The following is a 19,589-nucleotide window of genomic DNA, read 5'->3' on the forward strand; positions in this document are numbered from 1 at the left end:
GTCCTGAAGTTAACATTCTGTACCATTCTGTTCTAAAGTTAACAGTCTGTTCTGTTTTGAACTTAACATTCTGTTCCGAACTCATTATTCTGTTCCGAACTCATCATTCTGTTGCAATCTGTAAATTAAATATTTTCTCTTCTGAAGTTAACATTCTAATGGGTGCTGTTCTTTTCTGAAGTTAAGATTCTTTTCGGTTTTGTTAATGTTAAGTAAAACACGTTCCATTTGCTTTTAACTCCTAAATTTGAAAATTCACAGTTTGAAATTAATTTACAGTGGAATAAATAAAAGTAATCTACTTTATGCCACTAATCTGGGCAGCAAGTCATGGATGTCATAGGCCTATTTCACAGACAGGGCTTAGATTAAGCCAGGATTTGGCCTTATAAGGAAATTAAGTTGTTTTTATAAACCTGCCTTAGAAAAAAAATACTACTGGTGTGCATCTTGAGACAAAACAATGGCACTGACATATTTTAAGATATGTCAGTGCAAGTTGCTTTCAGTTAAAACTGCTCAAACATGCATTTTAGTCTGAGGCTTAAGCCTTGTCTTTGAAACCGGGGGATAGTGTGAAATAATAATCATCTGATTTGGCCTATAAGTCACCTTCTAACTGAAATGTAAGGTAGGACTAGTGTCTACAGGCGAAGACAAGGATTTATACTTTAAAACAGAAGCGTTTATAAATAGCCAACACCATAAACTGGGAATCATTTTCGTTGCAAATAAAAATAACTAATATTTAGTAGCCTACGAGATATAAACACTTTCTACTCCGTTTATAAATAATTGTAATGCAAAAAGACAAATGTTTTGACATATCTGAAAGGCAAAATGAAAACACGCTTACAATAAAAACATAACTGATGCAACAGTGGCGCGCACAAGAGCCGCGTTTCGCCTTTGTTTACATGCGTAACAGTTCCTTCCGCGTGGAAAAATAAGACCTGGACAATGGACACGTGATTTATCTATAATCAAAGAACTAAAATCACGCAAACCTGTACATTTACTTTGAACATTTGATGAAAACACACAACAGATGTTAGCGATGAAGAGATTGGCAGTGAAGCTAAGGGAACACGAGAGCGTTCCAGCGGAGGAATACTGGAGTGCACAGCGGCGCAGCTGCGCAGAGACGCAGGAGAGAGAGAATAAATGCTGTAGTGTTAACATATTTATTTTTTGCTCATAATCACACGTATCGCGATTATGCCGGGAATGATGGACAAAGGGTCGGAATATCTGGGGAAAGGTCGCTCAAATGGAACGAAAAGCCCGTCGAACGCCTCGAATGGACATTTTTCAGACGAGAGCGGCAGTGACGACGAGCACGGTATAGCCTCAAACACCCCTGCGGAGGTTGTTTATACATATTGATAAAATACAAACAGTTCAGTAAGTTCGAAAGCTCACACAATTGTTCTTATTTTCAGATGTGGGCATGCGTGTGGGATCAGATTATCAAGCTAATATTCCAGAATTTGATCCAGGTAGGAAAAAACGCTGCATTCCGCCTTTAAGAACCTGACTGACTGTGGTAGCCTCGGTACGCCTGTCGCCCCTAATATATGGTATATAATAAATATACCAGAAGTCGCTTTGGGGGATTTGAAGCATCGAATGGTCAATAATAATCTTTTAAATCAGTAATAATCTTTTTTTATGGTTTCGTGCTCGTGAAAAGGTTTTTGTGAAAGTATGTTAGCTTCCTCGCTTAGCCACTTATTAGCTAATAGACCCAGTAACTTTGACATAAGATTAAATGTGTGTCTCAGGTTTATGTTGTTATTTGTTTATTTATAAATCATGTATTTAATCAGGGAATAAGTAGTTAACGCCTAAAAGTTGCTGAGTTGTTAAAATAGCGATGTTGTGTGCAATTCAGAACTAAAGTGAAAATCCTATTAAATTACTATTTAATTTCTGAATCTAGTCAATAGGATGCAGAATAGTAAATGGTAACTAATTTAACCTTCAAATACTTGCTGTAACATGCAACACTTACTGCCGTTTTCAAAAGTATTGGTAAAACTAAACTCCTTAACAGTTTTGACAGGACAGAAATTACGTATTGAATATACGTATACAACATAGTTACTGTTGACATTGCTGACTTGATAATTGTAGTTTTCTTAATTCCCAGAATGTTTACAAATGATTACTCCTACAATATGCTGAAAATATATATTTTTGTATTTACATGGGTCTCTGATGGGTTAGACAGTAGAAATAAAATGCAGTGAAATTCAAGCATTGCATTTGTTGTTTTAAATAGTACATTCTGTTTGAATTAAAACATTTTTGATTTTAACAAATCTGTTAATAATATTAGAATTATATTTTTTGACATGTAATGCACTTTTTGTATTGGAATTTGTTAGGTTCCACAAAATACAGTGACAAAGACAGTGGTGGAATGTTGGTTTGGTCTCCATATCACACAATAGTCGACTCTAAATGTAAGTATTGCGCAACTTTTTTTTGTCATTTTCATTTTTCTATTGTGAAAATAGGCCTGGGCGATAAAATGGTATTTATCAATGGTATTCCTTTATCAATAATGATAGAAAAAATGTTTGATGTAGACTGTATATAGCCCTGCCCCTTTTCAGCATTGTGCTTGTGTTCTGTCTTCTGGTTTGCATTTCCACAGCATGAAGTTAATATACGGATTTATGAATGAACCACTCAGTCTAAAATCTACTCAAGCTCAAACAGGCGTTACGCTTACAGTGTATATCATCTGCATCTCAATATATGAAGCCATGAACACATGGACTTCATCTCCAGAGCCGCTTCTGAGAATGACTTCACAAGCTTTTCACCATTTTATTTTTGAGGAAAATGTACCATCAAATAACTGAAACTAAAACTAAAAGATCTTCATGACAAAATGTCAAAATAAAAGTCCAGTTTAACTTGAAGAAATAACAGAAATATATTGCTATTGTATAGGGCTGCCCTGACTAAAGATTTTTTTAGTATACTATTAGTCATTCATTTAAGCAGTTAACTAATCGCACGTTTATATTAATTTAATTACTTGCATATATACGGAGATTACTAACCCATAATGAGCATTTAACAAAGATGAAGTTGACTATGCTGCCTCGCCATCTCCGCAGTATAGTGAATGTACCTATAGAGAAAAATGCACATTTCATATGGATTACATAAGCAGAGAGTTTTTCTTTTTTGATTTGAATTGGTTCATTTAAAACTAGACATTTCAAGCTTTCTATAGATGTATTTCTCATGTATGTGTGGCAAGTAGCCTATACGCTGAGTTTCGGTTCATTTTTATGATGCACTCGAGTTTACGGAGACCGAGACAGCAGAAAGCGCATCTTGTTTTCTTTTTTACAAAGGCACAACGTTTTGTTTACACAAATAAAAGTAAACTATAAAGTTTACAGTTTATCTGTATGAACAACAATAACATAAGTTGTTTCCGCTGTTACCAGAAAAATTTCAAGTGATCGCACCGGCGAATCTTTGGTTTGCTGTTAAGTAAACTGTCATGTTAGCAAACTTTATAAAAAAAAAAAAAGACAGTCACCACAAGTTTCTCCATTATTGCAGTCTCCGGACATTCCAAGCATTCATTCGATTGGACAGTGGGGAAAACAAATTTTTTTTTTTTTTTTTTTTTTTTCAACTTCAGGCATTTAGAGTGCTCCTACAGAAAACGCGAGCCGCAGCAGGCGGCTAAAACGTGAGGCACCCATGGTGCATAAACAGTATGCAAAACGCTCACTGCCAATAGAAAACCATTAAAACAAGGCGCCTCTCACTGTAAAAAACGCGTTCTGTCTGTTCGGGGCCTAAGCCTCTTCTAGTTGACTAATGATTAGTCGACTATTAGGGGGCAACCCACTATTGTATACTAAAATGTAATTCTTAAAGTTATAATAATATATTTTTTTTTTTTTTTTTTAAATCATCGTTGTGGAGCATCTTATTTGATCAAAAATAAAAATGCTATGTTTTGTTGTAAATTATATTTTTATTTTATTACATTTAAAGGTTGATTAAATTGTTAAAGTTTTATTAATTTATTTAATTAGACACCATTTTTGATGATAAATTTGTATTAAATCATAACTTTATGGAATCCAGAAAAAAAAAATATAATGGAAAACATGGAATTTAGGATTTCATGGGGCTCTAAGTTAAAAAGGTAGCTTTGTGGAGTTTGATTGTGAATGAACAAGTTATGTTTACAAGGTCTAACTATGTGAAAAACATTTCCTTCTCCATTAATGTTAAATTAATACATGATAAACATCAATACCGACTGATATGGAAAAAAAAAATTGATAATATTTGGCCACGTCACTCATATTGGCATTTATACACACAGCATTTATATTGTGTATAATGTCGTTTGTGTCTGTAATACTTTTTTTCTCCACAGTGGACGAGTACATTGCGATTGCAAAAGAAAAGCATGGATACAATGTTGAGCAGGTAAGCTACGGGAATACAGTCATCGAAGATATCTTTCTTGTCAAAGATGGCTGATGTATGGATGTCTTCTGTGCTCTGCAGGCTCTCGGCATGCTCTTCTGGCATAAACACAACATTGAGAAATCTCTCGCGGATCTCCCAAACTTCACCCCCTTCCCTGATGAGTGGACGGTGGAGGACAAGGTGTTGTTTGAACAAGCATTCAGTTTTCATGGGAAGAGCTTTCATAGGATCCAGCAGATGGTGAGTCACTGCTAGTATTACTGCGGGAACATTGACATGTCTTAAACTAAGAGGGTTAATCTCATTGTAGACATGTCTAGACCACATTTAAAGGGTTAGTTCACTCAAAAATGAAAATTCTGTCATTAATTTTTCAGCCTCATGTCGTTCGAAACCATTAAGACCTTCGTTCATCTTCGGAACGCAAATTAAGATATTTTTGATGAAATCCAGAAAGGTACTAAAGACATCATTAAAATAGTCCACGTGACTGCAGTGGTTCAACCTTAATTTTATGAAGAGACGAGAATACTTTTTGTGCGCAAAAGCAAAACAAAAATAACGTTCACATGAGCAGCACAACGCATGCGTGTGTTGCTGACGAAGGAGCTGGCCAATGAGTCGGCGTTCTGACGTAGAACCTGGAAGCGCTGAACATAAACAGCGCAGGAGAATGACAAAATTAAGGTTGAACCACTGCAGTCACATGGACTATTTTATCGACGTCTTTAGTACCTTTCTTGGCCTTGACAGTGGTGGTTAAATTGCTGTCTGTGGAGGAGTCAGGGAGCTCTTGGATTTCATCAAAAATATCTTAATATGTTTTCCGAAGATGAACGAAGGTCTTACGGGTTTGGAACGACATGAGGCTAATTTATGAGTAATGAGTAATTAATGACAGAATTTTCATTTTTGGGTGAACTAACCCTTTAACTCCCTCGGGTCGGCGGTCACGCCGGCGATACCACCTCGGTTTTTTTCTTATCAGTGTGAAAGAGACTCAAAATACTCCGTCAATGTTGCACATACAATTAAGAGTTATACACCATTTTAATCTGTGGAATATCTTCTTTTATTTGTGTACGCTCAGAGTAAAAACAAAATGTTGTGCTTTTTGCAAAATAAAGAAAACTAACATGATGCGTGATCTGTCATCTCCCTCTGAATGAAGTCCAATCTGATAGTTCTCAGAAAATGAACTGTTACTTAGTGAATACTAATCACAAAAAAATTAGACTTATGTCTAAAGAAACGTTGAAATGTCAGGTTTTAAATCGTGTAAGTCAAATCGAAAACAAAAATTCTGTTTATGTAATCTGTATGAAAAGAGACATGTCAGAAGTCCGTGATTCAGCTCATTATCCGCTAATGCGGCCACGCCCATGGAGCGAGCGCTATTCAGACGCAAATTCTGAGGCAATACGTGTAAACATTGTCTCAATCGTGTATTTATTGTCTTGAAAAGTGTTTATCTGTATGTTAAAGCCATGGATAGAGACTGTCCTGGAATATGGAATGTCCTGTTCTTCTTTAGATTAATTTGTGGACTAAATGTGCACAGAGCGCCCTCCGGCTGCAAGTATGAATTGAAAACACAGTATCCAGCGCTCACAGTGATGACAATAAATATTGAATAAATATTACTCCTCTGTATAGAAAATTGACACAAACATATGAGAATCCGTCAATATTTCTCCAAATGTGCATGCTTTTAAGCTAAATGGCTATATGAAATGCCATAGAGGTAACATGAATGTTCAGACGCTTTGCATCACAGAAATACATTATATTTTAAAGTATATAATAGAATACTATTATTTTATATTGTAATAATATTTCACAGTATTGCTGTTTTGAGCTTGAGACATGATCACAGAGGGTTTTTTCACAGCCTACCTGACTGAAAGGCCTCATTATTATGCAGGTCATTAGAGGTCTTTATGCGATTCTTTTGTCTTCTCAGGTGTGAATTACCTCATTATTCATGATGATTCACGCCTCCACGCATACTGTGTTTCTTTACAAAAAGTGTCTTACAAAAGCTAAATCAATATATTTTTATATGAACGAGTAGGCAGGATAATTTTTACATCATTTTGAAGCAAAAACTCTAGTATACAACCTCCAATACCCAGAAGTCTTGTGAACACAGATTTAAATTTTTTTTTTTTTTTTTTTTGCCTTTATTTCAGTGACTTAAGTTTTTCTTTTTTTTTTTTTTTTTTTTTTTCAATAACCACGCATAAACGTTATTCCTTCAAAAACACAAACATGTACATACATGTTCCTCACATATTATTGTAGCCTAGTTTGTGCTGAATACAGTGTAATGACACTTTTTCATAAATATGTTTATGAACAACTGAAAAAAAGCACAAATGTCAGGGCATGTCAAAACTTCTCCAGGGCCCCGAAAATCCTCAGACCCCAGAGGGTTAATCTCAAAATCAAAAAGAGAAATATAAGAAATTACATTTTGCATGAAGAAAACAAAAACATATTTTTTAGGATCGCAGAATTACCAACATTTTACCAACAAATTTTTAAATCAGTGTTCTCATTATAATTCATCCAGGTTTGTGGGGGTTTAAATGATTCTCATTATGTTCTTTATAATGTAATACAGTGTAATACTTCATATTTTATTTGGTTAACAATATTCATTTACTTTTTAATTTAAATTAGCATAATTAAAAGGCAGTACAATAATTACTGCCATTATGTATAAATATCTTGCAATTTGATTTTTTTTTTTTTGCTGTGAATATTGAATGTTTTTTTTTTAATATATATATATATAATTTTTTTTTTTTTTTTTTGCATCGAGAGGTCATGTGCTTAATCATTACAATGCCAGATTAAAATGTATACTTGTAAAAATGTATTGCAGTAATACTGTATTAATGTTTTATTTTGGGATAATTTTTGTTTTGTGAGATTCACCCTATTTAAGTACTAATACTAGAATTTGATAATTGATTGTAGTTGCCAGACAAATCCATATCCAGTCTTGTGAAGTACTACTATTCGTGGAAAAAAACACGGTCCCGGACAAGTCTAATGGACCGGCAAGCGCGAAAGCTGGCGAACCGGAGTAATCAAGATGAAAGGTCATTTATCCATTCACTTGCCTTTTTTTTTTTTTTTTTTTTTTTTGGGACAATCTTTGAGCTCAATTACTAGTGGTCATAGTTTATTCTTTCTAATGTTTCAGGGAATCATTTTACTTTTGTTTTTTTATGTATTAGTGAAGAAGAGATGGAAGAATCCAACCCCGTTGAGGCCAATGACAGTGATTATGACCCTACGAAAGAGGCAAAGAAGGAGGTAATGTCATTTTATAATAAACCCATTTCAATTATGACAACTCTAGAAATGGTTTAAACATGTTAATGTATTTGGTCTTGGTGGACTAGGTGGAATAAAAGGATGCTGCTTTAATTGCGTTAAAGGGTTAGTTCACCCAAAAATGAAAATAATGTAATTTATTACTCACCCTCATGCCGTTCCACACCGTTGATTCGACACGCTGATTCATAACGCTCCGAAGCTTCATGAAGCAGTGTTTTGAAATCGGCCATCACTATATAAGTCGTTATTTTTTTTTTTTTTTTTGGCGCAACAAAAATATTCTCGTCGCTTTATAATATTAATATTAAACCACTGTACTCACATGAACTGATTAAAATATGTTTTTAGTACATTAATGGATCTTGAGAGAGGAAATGCCATTGCTGGCTATGCAGGCCTTACTGAGCCATCGGATTTCAACAAAAATATCTTAATTTGCGTTCCGAAGATTAACGTAGGTCTTACGGGTCTGAAACGGCATGAAGGGTGAATAATAAATTATATTATTTTCATTTTTGGGTGAACTAACCATTTAAATATTTTTAATGCGTTAAACTGAAAAAAATGATCATGTGCATTAACACGTTAATAGTCTGGAGAGTAAATTTATTTTACTAGCCATTGCCAGTTCTGTTGACAAGGTCACGTCTCACCCATTTTCGCAGGGGATTATAATTAGGACTTTAATTAGGACTAATTTTCGCATTCTTTACTGTGGTAAAGTAGAAAAACGCTGTAGGACAGATACCTTTTTGCTTGCACGTCAAATTCTATTTAACAGTTTGTGCTTGTTATTAGACTTTAAGGCGCATCAAGTTTATTTGAATAGAGCATTTCACACACGCCGGTGATGTTAGTTTCACTTTCTCTTGCAGCACAAATTCAAACATAGCCAAAATGTCTAGATAAAATTTGCTATTCAGACCTTTTACAACAAGTGTCAGTTGCTTTGGAACATCAGGAGAAAACATGAAGATATTAGAAAAGAGATGGTCTCTTTCCTGTTCGTGTCCCACATCCCTCTCAAAGCGCAGAGCGGTATATGATGGAAATATAAAACAAATGTTTTTTAATAACGTTTAACTTTCTTATTATTTAGGTTACCATTATTTACTGATATTAATTTCAATGTTTTACTGGCTGTAGTGTGTTGTTTCAATGACGAAATTGCTAAAAGAAACACGCACGTTTGTTATGAAATGGATGTTTGAGGTTTGTTTATTATTATTTTTTTATATTTCAAAATGTAAAAACCAACAACCACCACCGCTGGAAGTTGGTCTATTACCACCGCTGTGGTAAAAAACTTACATCGTCACAGCCCTAGTCTACAGTTTCATGACTGAACTAGATATATTCAATGCCATGTAACTAACAAAAAGAAATGTGACCGTATACTGTGAAAATTATTTTTACACTTCAGCTTTTTCCAGCGTCTCAATATAGTAATTTGTTTTTTCTCCTGATAGAGTCAAGCAGAACCTCAGACACTAAGTTCCAAAATTGGACTGGGACGGAGAGACCACCAGACCCTGCAGCACCGTCACCACAGCCAGCGGTCAAAGTGCCGCCCACCCAAAGGCATGTACCTCACACAGGAGGATGTGGTGGCCATCTCCTGCAGCTCCAGTGCAGCAAACTCTGTCCTGCGTCAGCTGGACATGGAGCTGGTGTCCCTGAAACGACAGGTACGGATGGAGAACAAATCATTTTGGAATTAGTAAATGACAGTCAAAGCCTTTGAATATTTTAGATGTCTTCTTTCCTCCTTGCATTTTTACCTGGTTTTCTTTAGGTTCAAAATGCCAAGCAGTTGAACAGCGGACTTAAACAGAAGATTGAAAATGGAATTGATGAATTCAGACTGCCTGAGGTGACTTGCTTGTACTTAGACTTTTACTCATGCACACTTTAACCTGAAACGTGTGTGATTTTTCCTTGCATATTATCATCATTTAGCCAATGGTAACGTCTTTGTTTCAGTGCACCCAAAAAATTAACGCCCGCTGGACAACAGATGAGCAGCTCTTGGCAGTACAAGGTAAATATACGGTATCAAAACTATATCAATTGAAGAGTTCATTTGCAAAAACAGATAACTCCATTTTTATTAATTCTCACAAAACGTGTTTTTTTTTATGTGCATTCCAAGTAATATCAATCAAACTGCAGTTGGATTGTTTTGATTAAGTAATAATAACTCCAAAAAATACAGGAAACTTACAAAATTAAAGTTCATTGAAAGTATATATATATATATATATATATATATATATATATATATATATATATATATATATATATATATATATATATATATATATTAGTTTGTTTCTTAGCAAAAGCAGATAACTCCAACAGTTGTTTTTTGGCAAAAGCAGATAACTCCACATTTCAGTTAAACAAAACCAAGTAATTGCTTTGTAATTGCATTAAAACACACTCAAACACACGTGTGCACACAAACGCACACTCACACACAGATCGGCACACACAAACGCAAAAGGACAACCAAGGGTTCAGCATGTAAGAGGTGCGTCAGCAGGTGCGTCTATTTGAAGTGACTAGAAGCTTTGTCACCTGACCTGAATACTGCGCGCTGATTCGCTAAAGTGGACTTCTTTTCACTTCTTTTTTTTTAGTTTTTTAGGTTTCTGCTGTAAAACGTGAACTCGCGATGCCTTGACAGTGGATGATACCGGCTTCTCTGACAAAACGGATTTATAGTTCAGAACGTGCTATATGTGGAGAATAACGTACAGCAGTTTTTTTTTTTTTTTTTTTTTTTTTTTTTTTTATAAATGGCGTTTATCGGTTTTTGCAAATGAACTCTCTTCAATTTTACAACTGTTCTTTAATACAAATTTCATTCATGACATCCTTCTTTGCACCATTCAACCAGGAGTAAGAAAATATGGGAAGGACTTCCAGGCTATTGCTGATGTCATTGGGAATAAAACAGTGGGACAGGTAAAGAATTTCTTTGTGAACTATCGGCGGCGGTTTAACTTGGACGAGGTGCTTCAGGAATGGGAGGCGGAACAGGGAACTCATACTCCCAATGGAGATGGAGCCAATTCTGGTGAGGATGGGAAAAACAGCAACACCTCCTCAGGGAAGAGCACCGATGAAGAAGAGGAAGAGGTAAGTGTTAAACAGTAAAGCCTGACTTATAAAATATTAGTCAGACAAATCTATTTTTTATGGAACATTTTTCATTGAAACTTTAGAGAATCATATATAAACCTATATGAATATTTATGGCCCATATAGTTTGATATAGTGAAAATATGGATGGGGGAAAAAAATTTTTTTTTTTTTTTTTTTTTTTTTTCCTCAGATGCCCAAACTGAGCAAAAATATGCAATTTGGTGCAAATGCTGATATTTATAAGAAAAAATTCTAATGCTTATAATGTACATGAACCACATATTTTAGAATTACTAAAAGTCCTTTTACTTGCTATAAAAGTATAAACTGTCTATCAGCTGACAGAGGGCATGTAGTAGATTGTGTGCAAAACGTTTTGATCATGTTAATTTAGAGGCCTTAGAAATTGTGTATCAAATGTACAGCGGGCTTTGTAGGGTGAAAATGTCTTATGTCTGACTGAACAACTCCTTTAAACAAAGATGAGTTGTTTTTGGTTAAACTGTTCTTTAACATCCTAGTTGTGCTCTACATAAAGAAATGTAAACCGTTATCTTCAACCTTCTCTCACAATTAGGGTCAGGTGACCCCAGCCTCTGGTCCATCTCCTGTAGCCACATCATCATCTCTGACAGCAGCCACCAGCTCCACCTCTCTCAACCAACCTCCACCCCTTTTGCGTCCATCTCTTCCTGCCACCCCAGCATTACACCGGCAGCCGCCACCTCTGCAGCAACAAGCCCGCTTCCTTCAGCCCCGTCCTGCCCTGAACCAGCCACCCCCACTCATTCGACCCTCCAACCCCCTCCCTCCACGCCTCAACCCCAGACCAGCAGCACCCATTTCCAGCACGGCCACCGCAGCGCCAGGGCAGCAGCCGCCCACTCTGGTGGGCATCCCATCTGAGACGCCCTCCTCCTCTCTACACTAATGTGTTTTATAAATCTATGGCATTGCAGTTGAAGGTAATAATTAGTTAGCAGTGCTCATTGTGAATACTAGAAAAAAAGATTGTTTTAAACTGTATATATTAGTTATGTAACTTTATTTATTTGAACTGTTTTTTTATTTTAGATTTTGTAATCATGTCGTAACATTGTACTTTTAAGGGTTAGTTCACCCCAAAATGAAAATTGTCATTAATTACTCACCCTCATTTCGTTCCACACCCGTAAGTGTTTCGTTCATCTTCTGAACACAAATGAAGATCTTTTTGATGAAATCTGAAAGCTTTCTGTCCCCCCCCATAGATTTAGCTGCCACTTTGACTCTTCAAAAAGTTCATAAAAGAGATCACATGACCCACCGGTAGTAATGGCGGTGTAGTTCGATTGCTCCCTGACTCGGTATTCCTTATATATTTGTTTTCAGTTAAACCATCAACACTTGGTTAGTTTTGGTTGCTCTACTTACGGTGCAACGAATGAGGATGGCAAAACGTCAATTAACGTTGGCTTCTCCAGAGAAAAAGAGAGTTAAAGATCCTAACGTTCCTGAGGGGGAACTTCGCGCCATTGTTGCAGATGAGCTGAAGATGCACCTCGGCTTCGTCAGGGAACTGTTTAAGGAAGAATTCGCCCCGATCGCGGATAGACTTGGAGTCCTGGAAGAGGATGTTCGTCTGATAAGAAACAACTTTGACAACATGCAGGCTGCTCTCCGTAACGTGAAAAAAGACACCGTGGAAATCAAGGTAGTAGTGGACTCCCTTCAGGAAAAGTTGGCGAGAATTGAAGACAAAAACTGCCAGTCTAATGTCCGTTTAGTGGGACTTAAAGAGGGTGTAGAATGAGATGACCCTCTACGATTTATACAAAATCACCTTCCTAAATGGATTCCCTCTCTCGCTGGCAAGGTATTGGAGGTCGAAAGAGCTCACCGTATATACAGCGGTGAGCGCGCGAAATCTACCCCTCGTACATTCATCTTCAAGATGCTGCGGTATCAAGATCGGAATGCGATCCTGAATGGAGCTCGAGGTGTTGGAGAAATTCTTCATAATGCATCTCCGTTGCTTTTCTTCCCAGACTACAGCAATCAAACTGCGTCCAAGAGGAGATCGATGGCATTGGCAAGGAAGAAACTAACCCATTTGGGAATAACGTCTTTTTTGCTTTATCCCGCGGTAGTGAAAGTCACTCACCAAGGGAAGGTTTCACTTTTTGAGACACCGGCGGAGGTTGAAAAGTTTGTCCGCAATCTGGATCCCATCGCAAATTCTTCTCTGAAGGGAGTTTCAGTGCCTGTGTCACAAAAATCCGAGGATAGTAAGTATGAATCTGCAGTTCCCATGGAGGACCATACTGAGGCGGTTTGACTGACTATTTTTTCATCCGAAAAATGACCGGGTCAGGTGTTGACGGACGAGCCGGACTGCTTGTTGGCCGCGTATCCAAAGATCGTTACTTTGTGGGCAGGTAGAAGAGTGTGTTTCAACTGTTTGCTTACTGCCCATTTTGTTACTGTTCTTGTTTGCGTTTTTCTGTTCTATGCCCAAGTCCGCCCACGTAAGTTTAACCAATTTTATGTTTACATTTATATGTGTAACGTTATTTGTATGTACATGTATGTGTATGCATATATTTCGTTTGCCGCTATCTTTCCTGGGGATTATTTTATGGTCCTCCCACCTGTTTATTCTGGTTGGTCTGGATATCGCTGTTACTCAATAACATGGCTATAAATATATTGTCATGGAACGTTAATGGTCTAAATAGCCCTATTAAACGAACCAAATGCTTAGATTACCTAAGATGTAAAAGGGTCTCCATCGCCCTTATTCAAGAGTCTAATTTGAAATCAGATGACGTACATCGCTTTCAAAATAGATACTTCAAAGTGATCTCCTCATCTTCGGCTGGCAATAAGACCAAAGGAGTGCTGATACTGTCTAGGCGTTCTACTAATTTTTCAATTATACGTTCTGGTGGAGATACAGAAGGCAGAATTACCTATGTTGTTGGTTCCCTAAATAATACTAAATATGCTTTTATGTCTATATATGCACCTAACGAGGGTGATCCCCTATTTTTTCAAGAATTATTACGTTTAGTTTTAAATTTGGAAGACTGTCTTGTGGTTTTAGGGGGCGATTTTAATGCTGTGTTGGATCCTCAGCTAGATAGATCTCAGGCCTCTAAGCCTGATTCAGTGATTACTGGATGCTTTAACTCATTTTTGCGACACTCTAACATATGTGATGTCTGGCGTCTGCAAAATGACGGTGCCAGGGACTATACATTCTTTTCAGCTTGTCATAAGAGCTATTCAAGAATAGACTATTTACTAATAAATGGAATAAGAGAAGGGGACATAAGTAAAGTTGATATCCTGCCACTTTTATCTGATCATTCCCCTGTAATTACTACCCTAACACCTGTATCGTTGGGCTCCAGACCCAACCGCTGGAGATTTAACACCTCCCTGTTACAGGACTGTACTTTTGTGGCTGAAATATGAAACTCTTTGAAGGAATTTTTGCAGATTAACACTGATTCAGCCTCTAACCCTCAAGTATTGTGGAGCGTAGAGAGAGTCGTAAAATTGAATTAGAAAAACAAATTGATCTGCTAGAGAAGGAATTAAAAGGTAAATTTAGTGATATCAAAGCCAAAGAATTAAATGTTCTTAAATCAGAATTAAAATCTATATATTTGCATAGAGCTGAATTTATTATACATCGTACCAGGCAATCTTATTATTTCTATGGAGAACGCACCTCTAAGCTTTTGGCTTTAAGGTTGAAGGATGGTGAATCCAAAGCCAGTATATCTGCTATTAGACATGAGGGTTCAGTGTATACTCAACCTAAGGATATAAATAAAGTGTTTGAATCATATTATCAACAGTTGTATACTTCAAAATTTGTTGTGTCAGTGCTGGATTCTGATTTATTCCTTAAGCATTTAAATCTTCCTAAATTGAATGATTCTCAGTGTGATATACTGGACAGTCCCTTGACAATTGAAGAATTAAAATCTGCCCTGGATTCCATGAGCAATAATAAAGCTAAGCTTAGATGGGATTCCCCCGGAGTTATTGAAGATATTATGGGACATAGTGGCTCCATTGATACTTAATTCTTTTAGTTTTGCTTTAGAAAAAGGTGCTCTACATAGAGACCAAAACACAGCTTTGATAACTTTACTGTTGAAGAAAGGAAAGGATCCCCTTGAGTGTTCTAGTTACAGGCCAATTGGCCTCCTATCCACAGATTCAAAGCTAATGGCAAAAGTTTTGGCCTTAAGATTGGATCGGTGTGTAGGAGACTTGATCAAGTATGATCAGTCAGGTTTTTTTAAGGGGGAGATTTGCTGCAGACAACATATGTAGGCTTCTTCATGTTATTCAACAAGCAGACACCTATATAGCTTCCTGGAATTTTTTTGTGGTCTGTCCTGAAGCATTTTGGACTTGGTTCTTTTTTCCTGCATGCTGTCAAAACTATCTATTTTGAGTGTTCAGCAAGAGTACTTACTGGTCCCCATATCTCTCCTTCCTTCTGCCTAGGCAGGGGTACTCGTCAAGGATGTCCCCTCTCACCCTTGCTTTTTAATTTATCATTAGAGCTTTTGGCAAAAGCGATTAGACAATGCTATGCAATAGTTCCTATAAGCTGTATGAATACGACCCATAAAATTTCACTCTATGCTGACGATATTCTTTTGTATCTATCAGATATCACAGATTCTGTTAGTGAATGCTTAAAATTATTCGATACATTCGGTAAATTGTCTGGTTACAAAATTAATTGGAGCAAATCCGTACTTCTGCCCCTTAATATAGCTGCTAAATCAGAGATTCAGGCCTTACCCACTATGATTCCAGTTACCGACCAGTTTAATTATCTGGGGATTAGAGTTTTTTTTTTCTTCACTTTCACACATTGCCAAATGGAACTATCAGTCTCTTCTTGATAAGATTAAAAGCAATCTTCTGTGTTGGTCTCCATTCTGTTTGGCTCTTCATGGTAGGATAGCCACTGTTAAGATGAATATACTTCCGAGGTTGAGCTTTATATTCTCTACGTTACCTCTGGCACCACCTATTGGTTACTTTAAAGAGCTTAATACAGTGGTAACAAAGTTCTTATGGAATAATATACGGCCTAGAATTCGTCTTAAATCTATGTACCAGCTGAAACCCCATGGTGGATTATCGCTACCAGATTTTTGGTCCTATTATTTAGCGTACCAAGTGAGACCGCTTAGGACTTGGATTGATGTTGACTCTCCTGTGTCATGGCGGGCCTTAGAAAATAATATTATTTACCCATTGCGTCTACAGGATTTACCTTTTACTGGAATACCTAAGGTTTTGGAAAAGTTTGGTCCAATTATGTCATTCTATTAAAATCTGGAAAGCGGCAGAAAAGATCATGGGAGCTTCAGATTCCTATAGCAATTCTACCCCTATTTGGCATAACAGTAACCTCTGTACAGGTAATAAACCGTTTATTTCTAAATGCTGGGTTGAACGTGGTATTTATACCCTAAAAGATCTGTACAATGATTATGGGCTTAAGTCCTTTCAGATCCTACAAGTTGAATTCTCTCTCTCCCAGGATTTTCCTTCTTTTTGTATTTAAGATTAAGATCTGCACTAAAAGCTTATGGAGTACCCTGGTCGACTAAAATATCTCCTCACTTTATGATAGAGACCTTAACACCATGATTAATTGGGACTCTGTCTGGGGGAATTGTTTTGCTACCTCAAAAAATCCGGCCCACCAAATTATTCATTATAAATTAATTCATAAAGCATATGCCAGTCCCTGTTTACTATATAAAATGGAAAAAGTCTGATCCTTTTTGTCACTTGTGTGAAACCTAGGTACATATATGCATATGTTCTGGGACTGTTCTCGAATTGAGCAGTTCTGGTCTTCAGTCCGGGACTTATTGATAGATCTTCTGAAGACTCAGATCCAAAAGGACCCTCTGGTTTTTCTTTTGCTAGATGACTCTTCACTATCACTGTCTGTCAATCAAAAGAGGATTCTGTCAGCTGCCCTTACTGCTGCTAAAAAGGTTATCCTAAAACTGTGGTTGGAACCATCTACCCCAGCTATGTCCACTTGGATGTCCTATTTGCTGGACATTGCTCTTTTGGAGAGCACCACAGCTAAAATGCATGGTGCCACCAGAAGGACAATACAATTTTGGTTGGACCTTATTGAGACTTTATCAAAAATGTTAAAATCTTGATCTATTTATTTTTATTAAGTCTTATTGTATCTTTTTTTTATGATTGTGGGTGGATCTTGGGCTTTTTGTAAATAGTTATAAACTTAAAATGTTTAATAAAGAATCTCAAAAAGTTCATAAAGAGATCGTAAAACTAATCCATATGAATTGTGCGTTTTAGTCCCAATTTTCTGAAGAGACTATATAATAAACATTTAATTTAGGCTTTTATTCACATATAAACATTCATCAACTCACACATCAGTTGTGGTAAACAGAAGCTCAAGAGCCAATGAGGTTCGTTTCGTGTTAGGCAGCATATTTGAGCTTCCAGAAGAGGTTCTCATGGGGCAAGCAGGTTTGGTTGAGCTTCTGATTATGTTCACTGATCAATGTTTATATGTGAGTAAAAGCCTAAATTAAATCTGTTTATCATAAAAAGTCTCTTCAGAAAATTTGGACTAAACCGCTCGATTCATTTTTTTTTTTTTTTTTTTAAGATCTTTTTATGAACTTTTTGAAGCATCAAAGCATTGTGTAGCTGTCTATGGAGAAGTCAGAGAGCTCTCAGATTATCAAAAATATCTTAATTTTGTGTTCCGAAGATGAACGAAAGTCTTGCAGGTTTGGAACGACATGAGGGTGAATAATTAATGATAGAATTTTTATTTTTAGGTGAAACCTTTAAGTCTTTAAAAAAAATTGTGTTCTGTCTCAGCACTTTTCCTTGTATCTACGGTGTAACGGTGAACCTCTTTAAACCGGGTTTGCTTGGCATCTTGTTGTTCCTCTGTGATTGTGATTGTCTTGTCATGTTGTTTCATATTTTAATATTTGGTGCTACAGAATGACAGAAAATCACCTGTCCAGATTCTCTTGCCATCAAAGTGCTCTTAACAAGTAAGAAAATATAATCTCATACTTATGAATCACTAATGAAAATCATAGAAGAATCTTACTGTCACCTTTTTCATGAGTTTTTTTTGTTTTCATAGTTACCAAAAACTTTCTTAGTCCCTTTTTTAGTATGAAACACTTTGATGTCATTTTATAATTTTTGTTAATGAACATTAATTTGGTTTACTTTATAAACCTGTTTGACATGCATAAATGTGTAAACGATCCACACTTTCCAACCAGACATTAAGCTGTATTTCATTAGTGGTGTGCTGTTGGTTGATCAGAAGTTGCATGTAGCATGACCCTATTTTCCACTGCTGCATAACAGTGCAGGATTCTGAAGTTTTAGGATGGGGCTGAACTTTGGATTGGAGATCAGTGGGCCATGGACATGCACATCATTCTCCAATTAAGGTCTATATTCTGGGTAAACCTTTATTCTGAAAAGATGTTTACATGCTCCACAACTTTAAATATTACTGTCTACATGTAATGAACATTATCTGAATAAACCAGTGTACTTTCTTTCCCTGTTATTATTTTCTGAAGACAATGGTGAGCCATTAAGTAATTTAAACAAGTCATTTTTCATTATGTCCTTAATAGCACACAAGAATGTGATGAGAAAAATGTCTCTTTTTTTAACTTGGAGAATATTAGTGAAGAAAGTATTTTCGCTCCAGTAATGTTACTACATTTATTATATTATCGGTGTTTGGATATGCGGATATTCGGTCACGTTGAATATTCTGAATAAGGTATACGAGTCAAATTACAGATTAAAACATACAGCACATTAAATCGGATAATCTGGTTATGACAGTCAGAGGTCAGTGCTTATAGATGGTATTTACATTATCAGAATATGACCAATCTGATTAATATGGGAATATTCTTGTGGATGGAAGCAGTCTGTGTAAAAAAAAAAATTTCCACTTGTGTAGCCTACAATTTCTTGGTGGTTTAATCGTTCGTTCCTTATTAGTTTTATGCTGTCTTAACCGAATTGATTTAAACAAATCAGTTCTGATACTTGTGAGCATTAAGTTTTTAAAGCATTTATATTATTTTCGGTAATGGTGCGATACCCCCGATACTACATATTGACAAATGCTGTCTCAAACAATACAAAACATTTTTGGACGATATTAAACACGTTTTCCTATATTTAATTTCAACATTCCTTTCAGTATCTCTGCTTTTGTTTTATACACCCTTTAAATTTTTTTTTATTTTAAAACCGCTGAGAGTGTTGTGACATTATATTGCAAAATAATGAAAAGTCCCCTTAAATGTGTGCCTAAGGCATGTTCATAATAATGTTATCTGTCGTGCTCGTCCTATGGCAGCATTAAAACACGTTTGAACACAGACAAGTTTCATTTTCGTTTTATCTAGCATGCCATGACAGGTAGCCTACACTGCAGTGTTTGACGTTTTCTCTCCTATTTTAGTTTGAAGATGCACTAATGTGTGTGTGTGTGTGTCGGCTTTTTAAGCGCATTCTATTTCTGGATTATT

The 19,589-nt window shown here is 36.3% G+C and overlaps 1 protein-coding gene across 2 annotated transcripts; it reads left to right on the top strand.

Annotated features, from left to right (window-relative positions):
- Nucleotides 1-1,103: 1,103 nt before the first annotated feature.
- Nucleotides 1,104-18,593, top strand: rcor3 (REST corepressor 3). 2 transcript variants are annotated; one of them, XM_051909335.1, is made up of 13 exons: nt 1,104-1,342; nt 1,443-1,499; nt 2,391-2,468; nt 4,427-4,479; nt 4,561-4,722; nt 7,468-7,592; nt 7,731-7,809; nt 9,303-9,521; nt 9,629-9,706; nt 9,817-9,874; nt 10,736-10,977; nt 11,561-11,948; nt 12,355-18,593. In XM_051909335.1, the coding sequence occupies exons 1-12, from the start codon at nt 1,219-1,221 to the stop codon at nt 11,912-11,914; spliced, it is 1,629 nt and encodes a 542-aa protein (XP_051765295.1). In that variant the 5' UTR covers nt 1,104-1,218; the 3' UTR covers nt 11,915-11,948; nt 12,355-18,593. The 2 variants fall into 2 exon arrangements, with proteins under 2 accessions (XP_051765295.1, XP_051765294.1); XM_051909334.1 differs by having other exon boundaries at nt 11,561-18,593.
- The last annotated feature ends 996 nt before the right edge of the window (nt 18,594-19,589 follow it).

The sequence above is a fragment of the Ctenopharyngodon idella genome, chromosome 10 (genome assembly GCF_019924925.1).
Source record: "Ctenopharyngodon idella isolate HZGC_01 chromosome 10, HZGC01, whole genome shotgun sequence".
Taxonomy (NCBI): domain Eukaryota; kingdom Metazoa; phylum Chordata; class Actinopteri; order Cypriniformes; family Xenocyprididae; genus Ctenopharyngodon; species Ctenopharyngodon idella.